The 12,454-nt window shown below is 28.2% G+C and overlaps 2 protein-coding genes and 2 long non-coding RNA genes across 4 annotated transcripts in view; 3 read left to right on the top strand and 1 right to left on the bottom strand.

Moving 5' to 3' along the window:
* The window catches only part of LOC149881103 (uncharacterized), a 37,710-nt gene that overhangs the window by 9,013 nt on the left and 16,243 nt on the right, over positions 1-12,454 (bottom strand). The window lies entirely within an intron of this gene.
* The window catches only part of LOC149881100 (uncharacterized), a 70,831-nt gene continuing 59,154 nt past the window's right edge, over positions 778-12,454 (top strand). The window contains exon 1 of the long non-coding RNA XR_016445673.1: positions 778-1,333. This is a non-coding gene — a long non-coding RNA (uncharacterized LOC149881100). The remainder of the gene's footprint in view (positions 1,334-12,454) is intronic.
* Positions 7,427-9,999, top strand: LOC149881108 (uncharacterized). Its single transcript, XM_090069088.1, has 4 exons — positions 7,427-8,412; positions 8,698-8,953; positions 9,229-9,290; positions 9,996-9,999. Exons 1-4 carry the CDS (start codon positions 8,240-8,242, stop codon positions 9,997-9,999), a joined length of 495 nt encoding a protein of 164 aa, XP_089925214.1. The 5' UTR covers positions 7,427-8,239.
* LOC149881107 (uncharacterized) lies at positions 9,917-11,406 on the top strand. Its single transcript, XM_090069052.1, has one exon. It carries the CDS (start codon positions 10,060-10,062, stop codon positions 11,152-11,154), a length of 1,095 nt encoding a protein of 364 aa, XP_089925178.1. The 5' UTR covers positions 9,917-10,059; the 3' UTR covers positions 11,155-11,406.

The following is a 12,454-nucleotide window of genomic DNA, read 5'->3' as shown; positions in this document are numbered from 1 at the left end:
ACTACCTCGCACTGTTGAACTAAGATTATCTTCAACTTCATCAAACGAACTTATTTTTAAAAATGCTACTCCACCTTACGAAGAGGCTTTAAATAAAGCAGGCTATAAATGTAAACTTAGTTATCAACATCATGTTGCCACCACTAAAAATACAAAACGCAAGCGAAACATTATATGGTTTAACCCTCCATTCAGTCAAAACGTGGAAACAAAAATAGGAAACCGTTTACTTGCATTGGTTGACCTTCACTTCCCGGTAAATCATAGATTGCACAAAATTTTTAATAGAAATTCGATCAAGGTAAGTTATAGCTGTATGCGAAACGTAAAATCCATCATTAATTCGCATAACCACAAAATTTTACAAGACCAAAAAAGCATACCAAAAAACACTTGCAACTGTACTAACAAAACTACTTGCCCTTTAAACAATCAATGTTTATTAAGCAACATCGTTTATAAAGCTATCGTGAGTTCCGAAAATCTTGAACTCAAAGAAAAAGTTTATTTTGGCATTAGCGAGACACCATTTAAACTAAGATATGCTAACCATGTAAAATCTTTTAATACGGTCAGGTATAAGAATGATACAGAACTTTCAAAGGAAATTTGGAAATTAAAAGAAAAAGCCATCACACCTATAATAAAGTGGAGAATTGTAAAGCGATGCAAACCTTCCAACCCTGAAACCAAGACCTGTAACCTTTGCCTTCACGAGAAGTTTGAAATTTTATCGCATAAAGAAAACAACCTACTCAACAAAAGAAGCGAAATATTATCTAAATGTCGACATGCTAACAAGTTCCTTTTATCCTCTTTTGATACTGAAGACTAAATGATTGCGTCTTTTTGCTCATTACGTCAGAATTCGTTCTACCGTAAATTTGATTCGTTTTTAAACGGTTTTTTACGTTTTTAATTTGTAATTAATAGCTGATGATTGCTGTAAGGCACGAAACTTTAAGTACTATTAAAATGTTGTTTTTCTCCATTTAAATAACAGATATATATATATATATATATATAGATATATATATATTGGGTTGGGGAATATATTTGTAGCGTTTTTATATTTTATTTTATTTTACAACGATTTGTTTCTGTTTGACAAAGTGTAAATATTCATTCGATAGAGCTCTTTCTGCTCTACAAAACTGTCCTAATTGTCTTTTGGAATAATAACATTTTTTGTTACTTTTAAGGCTTAAAATGGAATATCCAGGAGGTAAAAAACAACATTTTCGACACCTACTTTTCTTCGCTTTTCATCTAGGCCAAAAATCTGCTGAAGCAACCCGGGACATTTGCAACGTATACGTATACGGTGTCATAGGTGAGTCCACTGCACGAAAATGGTTTGCAAAGTTTAAAAATGGCGATTTTGACGTCGACGACACACCTCGCAGCGGGAGACCTTCTGACTTCGACGAAGAGCGCCTCAAAGCACTTTTAAAGGAGGACGGTCACCAAACAAGTCGTGAATTGGCCGAAAAAATGAACTGTGATCATAAAACGATTCTCAACCATCTTCATTCAATGGGATTTGCTGAAAAATTGGGAGGCTGAGTACCTCACGAGTTGAGCGAAGTAAACAAAGAAAATCGCCTTCAGATTGCTTCTCAACATCTCGCCCGCCATCGAGCAACACGTGGTCATAAACAGCGCTTTTTGTATCGAATCGTCACGGGAGATGAGAAATGGTGTCTATACATTAATATGAAGCAAAGGAAGGAATGGGTGGCACCAGGAGATAGGCCAAAGCCCAGAGTCAAGCGTGACCTTCATCCAAAGAAGATCATGGTATGTGTTTGGTGGGACTGGGAGGGCATGGTGCACTGGGAAATCCTCGATAGGAATGTCACGATCACCAAGAAGCTCTACATAGCCCAGCTACGCCGCGTAAATGAAGCTATTCAACTGAAAAGACCTCATCGACAAGGCCAAACCATACTCCTTCACTACAACGCCAGACCCCATGTTGCACAAATCGTCAAAGCCACACTCCAAGAGCTCGAATGGGAGGTCTTTCAGCATCCGCCGTATTCTCCGGATCTGGCACCCACAGATTACCATCTTTTCCGATCTCTGTCGAACCATATGAGGGGCGTTACCTTCGATAATGAAGAGGACCTTAAAAACTGGGTCAGTAACTTCTTCAATACTAGACCGGGCGATTTTTGGCGGAAAGGCATCGACAAATTGGTCGAGAGGTGGGAGGAGGTCGTAAACAGCGATGGCGAATACATAATCGATAATATAACAATAATATATATATATATATATATATATATATATATATATATATATATATATATATATATATATATATATATATATACATATATATATATATATCGTCAGCTCGGAATACAAGTGTCGTATTCGACATTTTTGAAAAAAATGACTTATATATGCGAACTATCTATTTTTTGTGGACTTATTTTAGAAAAAATTATCCGATAGCTCAATTAAATTTTTTTCCAATATAGTTCAGTAGATCATTTGTCGTAAATGAACTTTTTATACGAGACGCTCGAGGTACATTTGTTGTAGTTAGCGTAGATCAATAGTAGCCTTCTATTTGCTCACGTGACTTTAGATTTAACTACGTATATTCCGTTCATTTGTTTACTTTTAACATGTGTTTTTTGTAAATAAAAAGTGATACATCCCATTTGTTTTTTTTTCTTTGAATTGAATCGAAATGTTCAGTAAATAAAAATTATTACTCGTAATTAAAAGAACTAAACAGTATTTATAAATATATCGTTTGTTTGTAAAGATAAGTAACAAATATGGAATATTTCATAACAAATTTGGAGTATTTTATGGCTTCTGATGCTGATAATCCGATACCAACAGTATTGGAGCTAAACCAGCAAATGGAGGAAGAAACTCCTGGATATGTAGCGGAAGGTCCTACTTATTCATCTTTTTCTACTATAATTTCTCCTAGCAATGAAAAGCAAATATATAATACTTGTGTACAAAGATTTCATTACAATACGTCTTGTGTTCAAATAATTTTAAAGAGATCATTATTTTTACATTCTAAATAAGCTCTTGAAATTTCTTTCATTATTACCTTTTATTTATTTTTACATCAACTGTATTTATGCATTGTTTTTTTTATAATACTCTAAGTTACTTTTTTAATAACAATAATTTTTCTATTTTTAAAAAGCAGTTTGATAAATAGTTTCCAATACAATAGATTTACAGCCCTCCTACCTTATTCAAGTTACTGTCATCTATTGAAAAAACTTCTGGAGTAGAATTGAAAGTCATACAAATGTACAAAGATGACATCAAAAACTTCAAACTTGCTTCAAAGTCTTTATATTTCCATAAAGTGCCTTTTGCAAAGGTAAAACTAATGTGTCATGAAAAACATCTACCTTTTCATATTAAATTAAAAAAATCGTTCTTTGGTCAGTTAATTGAAGAAAGATTGGTAAAAGGTACCCCTCAGAGAAAAAATAAGCAGAAAGTTAAAGTTCTGAAAGAATTTCCTCCATTAAAAAATGATTCAACACGTTTTTTGCTCTCAGATAAAAAAATTAAATGACCTTGAGTCAAATATTTTGTTGCCGATGATCTTGAATTTTATAATACTCTTTTTAAGTCACAAAGCCTGAACAATTAAATATATCACTTTGTAAAATGTTTTAATAAACATTCTATATATTTATTTCTTTATTATAAAAAAAAGGTACAATAATGAAAAATGTTTGTTTTTTATATTTAAGGTTTAACTTTTTTATATCATTTTTCACAGACAAATTAAAAGATATGTGTGATAAATTAGTTATTTTATTTTTAATTATTCAAAAATAAATAATGTTAACAAAAATTGCTTAATGTAAAAAAAGAAAAAATTGTGAATATTTAGTTATTTATAAATTGAGTAAGTGAAACCTTACATCATACTCAATTTGTCAATAAGTATATTTGTATAAGAAGCTTATTAATTTTTATATAAGAAGCTTGAAGATTGAAAACTGTATATTTCTGTATATAATGTCGATAAATTGGTTACCGGGAATGAATTAAAGAAAAAAAATGCGAGAGACAGTCAAACTAAAATTATATTAATGCTATAAGTCATTGTTAGTTACAACATAAGTAATTTAACTTTAATTCACCTACTATCAAATTAATTGCATCTATGACAATTGTATTCCGACAAAATGTTCTGATTTCGAAATACATTTGTCGTATTTGAAAAATCGTGCTCCTAGTTACAGGGGAAGTTTTTTTTTGTTTGTTTTTTTGACAATTTAAACAAAAACTTATATTGATTTTAGTCAACTTTGTTAAATTTCAACTTGTAATTAAATTTACATAAAGAGTTTTTGTACTTTAAACTTTAAATGCAAAATTCTCAATTTAAACACAGTGTCGTATACGACACTTGTATTCCGAGCTGACGATATGCCATGCTTCAGAATTTTTGAAATAAGCAGTACTGTTTGGCAAGTAGTTTTTAAGCGTAAAGTATTATATTGTTTTTCAAGACAGCAAGTCTAGTGAAATCTTGGCGAGTGTTGCAGTTTTTTTTTTGTCGTAAAAATCCAAATGATAAATTAATTAATCAAAAGAAATCTACAAAAACAAATGTTCAAAGTTTATTATTCTTTTTAATGAAATTAACTTATTCTTATTAAGAAGAATTTGCTTAAAAAGTTATTCTAATCATTAAAATAACTTCTTAAGTGCTTTGATCAATCAGATTGATCTGTCAGGTATGATTATTGTATTTGATAATATGATTATAGTTTATTTTATTCTTAATGATAACAACTAATAAATACGAAGAAGTATAATTATATAGTATAACAATAAATTTTATTATTAATAATAACTAACAATTTCAATCTCAATTCAGGGTGGTCATTTCTCTTAATAAAAGATCTAAATTCTCCTGAAATATACTTGATTTTCAAAAATACTCCTACAATCTACTAAATAAAGCTTGTTTTTTGAACTTAAAGTTTACTTTCGAACATTCAACTTTAACTTTCAAATTTTTAATTAAAATTGTTGAATAATATTTAAGTTCAGTTAAAAAACTTTTAAAATCCTCATAAATAATCCTAATTTTTTGTTTTCATTTTTCCAAGTTTTTTGGTAAAATCTCCTGAAAAGTCCTTTAAAATCTCCTCAATTCTTTTAATTTTTAAACTCAAAAAAAAGTGTACCCTTCTATTTCAAATAATAAAACTCAATTATTAAAGATAATAATGATAATAAATTAAAGATTATCACAATAGTAAGAAAATTAGTTCCTAATAAACAAATATTAATCTTAAAACAAAAGTATATTTAGTAATAGTTATAACTTATATTAAGTAATAGTTTGTTCACATAATACATTATTTCTAATGTTAAACAAAAAAGTATAAAAAACCAGCAATCCAGTTAAAACAAAAGTTACTGCAAACTATGACTTTGTTATTATAATTATTAAGTTTCGATATTATAAATTATAACGCCCCTCGTCCCTAAGTTATGTGATTACAAATTTACTTAAATTGATATCCCTAAAAGATTATTAACTTTTGCAAGTTTATTTTCCTTTTAGTCTATATATTTATAGTATAAGAACGAATTCCAGGGTGATTCTTGTTAAATCTTGAAGCTGGCAGTGGCTTATTATAATACTCCTTTTATTGTCACTCTTTCATTATTATTTTTGAGTTTTTCATGTGTTTAATTTACATGCGTAGTATTTACTATTTTTAAATATCCTTAATATAAAAAGTTTTACAATATATTTAATTTATATAGTATATGGTATTATATTTTATTGACAATATGATATAAGTATAATTTTTGTTTTCAGCTGCCAACTGTCAGTTATAACATTTCAATAAAAATAGAAATTGTGATTGTTATTTTTATCATGATATATTATCAATTATAATTGTATCCTTTGCTACTTGTATGTGGTTGCAACCAAAAACAGTGACATCTATCAGTTAACTTCATGAGTTGTTTATTTGCTTTTTTGGTGGCTATTATTACTACTATTTGACATTCATTAATGTCAGAATTTTGTTTTTTGTTATCAAATAGCAACACTGGTTTATCCTCACTTTCGAAACTCAAATTAAAGTCTAATTTGTGAAAATCATGCTGCAGAACCGACTAAGTAACCTTGCTATTATCTCATACTCAGATCTTATGAAATAATTGTATAATAAAAATTTTTTTAAATACTTTGAAAAACAAAAAATTGTAAATTATTTAGAAATTTTTACTCAGTTTTATATTATTTTGTATTATAGTAATGTTATATTTTTTTCAGTGTTTTCCTTTTTTGGCTAATATCATCAGTAAAAATAATTTAATGGTATCAATATGTAAAGTATTTTCACATTGCAAATGTGAAAATACTTTACATGTTCCTTTGCAGTTTCCATATATTGCATGTGTTAATCATACAATATTTATGATGGCATACTTAATAAAAATTGAAGTGCTTTTTGAATATTGCACAATATGGGCGACATGCTAAGTGCAGGCCTGGTTAAGGTTGTATCCTGGCATTATTTTGGTGAAAAGTTTGAAAAAAATATTATTTAGACAATTGAACCTTGTAGAATTCAATAGGAAATATCTTTTTTAAAAAATAAAACTGCAAAAGATTTTTTGTGTTAGTGATTTTTGATGATTTAACTGAGTAGTGTACATGACTTTGAATTTTAAAACTGATTTTTCTCAGTTTCTTTTTATTCACTCGTAGCTGTAGGAAAACAATAATATCTCAAAAATCATTATTTTATCTTAAATTTTAAGTGCCTGAACCAAAAAAAAAGACTTGATTTGCGACTACACTTGCAACAACAACAAAAAAGACTTGATTTGCAACTATACAACTTGATTAGCTGAGTGTTTTATTGCTAAAAATGTTTTTTTTTACTAATATTTCTGCCATTTTAAATCGTTTAAATTCTTTTTAAATATTTTTGGTTCAAGCACAAGTTACACTATTATATTACCATTGTGCTAAATTTCAATCTTTAATATTGATGTAATCTTAAAATATTTGTGTTCTTGAGACAAGCTTTTTCACTTTAATTTGCTGAGTCAGCAATTAAAAAAATGATCGAATTCATTGCCCTTGCGCAGAATTTATTAGATAAAGGGCAAAAAAAGGCAGCAACTAATAAAGCTTTTGAACTGAAATCTTTAGGGTATATTAATAAAAGGACAAATAACTATTTGAACCTAAAACCAAAGTTGGATATAAATTCTACTCATAGTTATGATTCATCAATGACAACATTTTTATTTTTCGCCTAAAAATTGTTAAAAAATTCTATTAGTTGCGAATGTTTGATTGACGTTCGAAATGTATTCATACCCATTCTTAAACTTTTGGGAAAATTTTAAAGCGTTTTGTCGACAATATCTTAAAAATTTTGGAAAACGGTGAGCACTAAAAGTAAATTTTTCAATTCAAAGTTTTCTAAAAAATCCAAATAAAGGTTAACAATAACAAAAATCTTATCATTAAGATAAAACAATTATTTAAAATTAGTTATATTACCCTTTAGGCTACAAGTATCTGTTTTATTTTATAAGTTTAAATTTCAAAAAGTTCTTAGAAAATTGCCATTTAGCAACCGTTGCTAAACAAGTTATCTTAAGTTAAGCAACCGTAGTAACCCAAAATACTTGAAAATTTTACGTTTTTAAACTTACATTTCTGATAATATTTCACAAAAATCGAAAAAATTTAACTTTTTAACTTATTTAATGGTAGAGCAGAAACTTTTTCAATTTTGGGTGGGTAATTTTTTAACTTCATAAAATTTATGGAAATAGGGTTAAATTTTGGAGAAATCAGGAAAACTCGCTCTTCATTATGCTTTATAATCAATATGGCTCTGTGCGAGAGAGATAATTATCTCCTATTTCTATTTATAATGTTAACTCAGCGTGCCATAATTTGCAAACAGCCCCTAGTGATCAGAAAAAAATCACGGAAGCCCATCTTAACATATTAACAGACACCCTATAATATTGTCAGTCGACAAGTGTCGTAAAAATGTCTTTAAGACGTCACAAATATGACAACGTGTGCCCACTTATTAACGCAGCTTATTAATTAAATAAAGTTTTTTTTAACTTTTTGTATATGAGTTTCTTTTTAGAAATGATTACCTATAATTTAATAAAAAATTTAATTTATATATGATTCTAAACTTTAGTAACAGGAAAATTTACAACGATGAATTTTATTTATCCAGATGGCTATATAACTGAAGTTGTTCTAGATACTGAAAATTTTCTTGAGTTAAGAATTAGTGTTAGTTCGGATAAAGCAGCAGAGGAATGGATGGAAAAATTTGGAGCTGCAAACAACACGAAATTTATTATTCAACGAAATCTTCATCCCAAGAGGCAAGTTAATTTCTGTTAGCATAATTTATAGTAATCATAATTATATTAAAATGCGTTATCAAAAATTGTTAGCCAGCATTAATGTTAAATAAGTCAAAAATTAATGTCAAAAAATAGTCAAAGAAGTCACCATTAATGTTTGAAAAAAAGTACCCCAAAATTGTTCAATGATACGTATAAAAAACATTTGGTTAATGATTTTTTATAGCGTTATTGAGTCCTTTTATAATATACTTAATGTGAATATGATTTTCTAAATAAATATATATAGTATTATTTAAATAGATTTCAGTTTCATAAGATTTGGCTATGTCAACATAATAACAAAAACAAATTAAAAGAAAAAAGTTACCGTAACACCAACTGTCCGTTAAAAGTGGATGTTAAAGTTAAAAAGGTGAACTGCTCAACTAAGAAAAACGACACTTTTTTATGCAGAACAGAACCTCTTGCGTGTGTTGTCAAAGTTTTTAATACGCACAATCATAACATTAATTCTGCTGATGCACTACGTTTTCTTCAAAGCGAAAATGGATTACAGGTAACCTTTTTTCTCTGTATACCATATATATGAAATACTTATATATGAATATAATATATATATGAAACACATTTTAAGGAGTATTCTGAAGTCCTTAAATTTGGAGCATTCCGAAAGTAAATCTTTACGTTATTGAAACTGTTTGTAAAAATATTGTTTAAAAAAACATGTAATAAAGGAAAATAGTTAACTATGAAATATAAACTAAATATCCCATTTTAATAGATAAACGTTAGAAACCAGTAATAAGTAAAATCGAGTTTTTAACATTTTAGGAAACTTTTAACGAATATTTCTCTAATGATATGACACCAGGCGAAGCGCGACCTATTCATGTGTGTGTGTGTGTGTGTATATATATATATATATATATATATATATATATATATATATATATATATATATATATATATTACACACACATAGGCAGTTTATATTTCTTTTATACACACACACACATATATACATGAGCGATGTATAAATCTTTTATACACACATATATATATTAAAGTTATATATATATATATATATATATATATATATATATATATATATATATACATATATACATATATATACATATATATACATAAAAAAATTAAAATATATATCTATATAAAAATATTAAAATAACATACAACCCTCGGAATTAGGAAAAATAAGGTCGGCAATAATTTGCCGACCTCAATCTTTTTGAGGTCGGCATCAGGTTGGCAAAAATTATTTGATACAAAGGTCTGACCATAAAACATAGAAACGAGGTCGGCAATTTTTTGCCGACCTCAAACGCTTTCAGGTCGGCAGTTAGGTCGGCATTGCCGAATACCGACCCTTATTCCGAGGGTTGAACATATATATAAATATTTTTTTTGACTTTGAGTTTTTCATTTTAGTTAAAATGATAATTATACTTTTAAGAGAAAAAAAAAAAACTTTTGCCAGAGCTATAAATTACTCCTGTAAACCATTTTACTCCCCTAAAATGGTTTTTCCAGTCAATATATATACATATAGGACTCACTTATAATAATTTATTTTATAGGTAGTCTATGCTTTGACTGAGGAAGACTTAACCATTGCTGTTAACAGCATTCTAAATTGCAATCATGTTAAATTTATTGAACGATTCAAAAAAATTTTCTAAAAGGCGAGAAGAATGGACATCATTTGATAGAAAAAAGTTTATTACTAGAGGGCATCATACAAATAACTACTCTGAGGCGACTCTAAGGATTATAAAAGACATTGTTCTCCAACGTTGCAAAGCATTCAACATTGTTGCTCTTGTTGACTATATATGCTTTGTGTGGGAGGTATATTGTCAAGATAGACTTTTAGAATTTGCTCATAATAGAGTACCTTCTGCATCTAAAAAAATTCTTAAAAAACTTAAAATTAACTTCCATGATTACATTCAACCCATTGATGGTGTTAGTAACTGTTACACTGTGAAAAGTGTTACAAAACCACTGGAACTAGAATACGAAGTAAACATAGAAGTAGGTTTATGTTCCTGTTGTATTGGGCAATTTGGTGCTTTTTGCAAACATCAAGCCATGGTTCAAGAAACTTATGGTGGAATTTTTCCAAATTCTCCGGCTACAACCCCAGAATGCAGATATAAGTTGGGAGTTTTAGCACTTGGAGAAGACTGTCCTCCACCTGAGTTTTTTCTCTCTTTAATGGAAATGAATGTGTACAAAGAGACACAACACAATTTGTCTCAGCTGAGTAATCCAATTACTACATTTGAAACTAATTCTCTTTCACCAGCAGAAAATACACTAATAAATTCAATTGTGAAAGACTTTGATTGTAATCAACAACAAACAGTATGGTCAGAATTTTACATGCAAATGAAGCGATTAGAAAATTTGTGTGCAGATAACAGTTTAGCAATAACATCTGTAGCAAAAATTAATACCAAGTTAAAAAGTGTTCTTAGCATCCCTAAAGCTGTAGATACACTGTTATGTATTAAAAGAAGTGTATATGCCACTGTAAAGAGTAAAAATATAATTAAAATACAACCAAGTTCAGTTGGCAGACGAACCCATGCAAAATCACGCAGTCTAAAAAGAGTAGCTGTTGGTCGTCCTCCTAATGGAGATAAAATAAAAAGAAGAAAAAAAGAGAGAAACTTGGGGAAAAATATAAATAGTAATGCAGCAAATGCAAAATCACATGGAAAAGGACATTAAATTGTTATTAAATATATGATAGTAACCCTTATATAAATTATTAATGAGTTGCTGCATTTGAACTGGTCATATTTTATGTATACACACACACACACACACACACACACACACACACACACACACACACACACACACACACACACACACATATACATATACATATATATATGAAGACCACACTGGATGAACGATCAGAGTAACAAATTTGGTTTTTTTGAGTTATTGCCCTTTTACTGTAGCCCTCTATTCATACTTTGTCTGCCTGAAGTGACTAATTGAAAAACAATTGGAGTATTGAGTTATGGTTTTTTAAACAACATAATTGAACTACATGATATTTTGAATCTTAATTGATTTTCTCAAAACAGCAAAAGTGTGACTGATCGTTCTAGTGTGGTCTTTATATATATATATATAAATATATAAATATATATATATATATATATATATATATATATATATATATATATATATATATATATATATATATATATATATATATATATATATTAATAAAATTGTTATTACATATATTATATTGACAAAGTAATAATAATTATTATATTGATAAACTATATTATATAATATAGCAAACATTAAATTTGATAATACATAAAAATAGTTATTATATCAAAAAAAATATATATATATATATATATATGCATCCATATATAATATATCGGCGCTACTCGACTTTCTCCCCCCCCTAATTTTATGATTGATTCTGATAGAGAATTTTATGCTGATTAAGAATCGTATAAAAACATGGGTCTCAAAATCAATGGAAAGTGCTCTAATTCGAAGTCAAAGTTGTAAAAAATCCCACTAAAAACCCTAATATTCGCCATTTTGAAAATACTAAGTTAATGATCTTTTAGCTGACAAAAGCAAAACATTAATAGCATGGTTTTTACGTTAAGAAAGTCGTTAAAGTATGTTTATCTTGCGCAATTTTTTGTGGCAATGAAAATAGCCGTTTTTTGATTTATTAGAGAATAAACTATATTGCAAGTAATGTACTTTTGTAATAAATTTAAAAAAAAAATTCAACAGTTTTGTTTCCTAAAAGAAGAACTTATGAAACTTAGTACATAGTTGTTCTATCACATGTAAAATTTAAAAAATGTAACCTTCAAACCGTTTTTTTAATAAAAAAAACCAGCGTAGGATACAATAATAATTATTCATCAATTTTTCTACATTCTCACATTCTACGTTCAACCTTTATTTGAAATCTTCCATTAATTTCATTTCGTTATAACACTTTCGTTACAATACTTTAAAATAATAATGTTAATAA

This window comes from Hydra viridissima, unplaced genomic scaffold (assembly GCF_058129835.1).
Source record: "Hydra viridissima isolate aposymbiotic clone 2 unplaced genomic scaffold, HvirCarnegie_v1 scaffold_12, whole genome shotgun sequence".
Taxonomy (NCBI): Eukaryota; Metazoa; Cnidaria; class Hydrozoa; order Anthoathecata; family Hydridae; genus Hydra; species Hydra viridissima.
The sequence above is the reverse complement of the archived record's forward strand: the minus strand, read 5'-3'. Positions and strand labels throughout refer to the sequence as shown.

What these genes read in the sequence shown, in the direction of transcription:
- LOC149881108 (XM_090069088.1), top strand. Translation starts at nt 8,240, where the DNA reads ATGAATTTTATTTATCCAGATGGCTATATAACTGAAGTTGTTCTAGAT. An exon ending in CGAAATCTTCATCCCAAGAG is followed by an intron (nt 8,413 to 8,697) that starts GCAAGTTAATTT and finishes TTATTTAAATAG; the next exon opens with ATTTCAGTTTCATAAGATTT. An exon ending in AAAGCGAAAATGGATTACAG is followed by an intron (nt 8,954 to 9,228) that starts GTAACCTTTTTT and finishes TTAACATTTTAG; the next exon opens with GAAACTTTTAACGAATATTT.
- LOC149881107 (XM_090069052.1), top strand. Translation starts at nt 10,060, where the DNA reads ATGTTAAATTTATTGAACGATTCAAAAAAATTTTCTAAAAGGCGAGAA.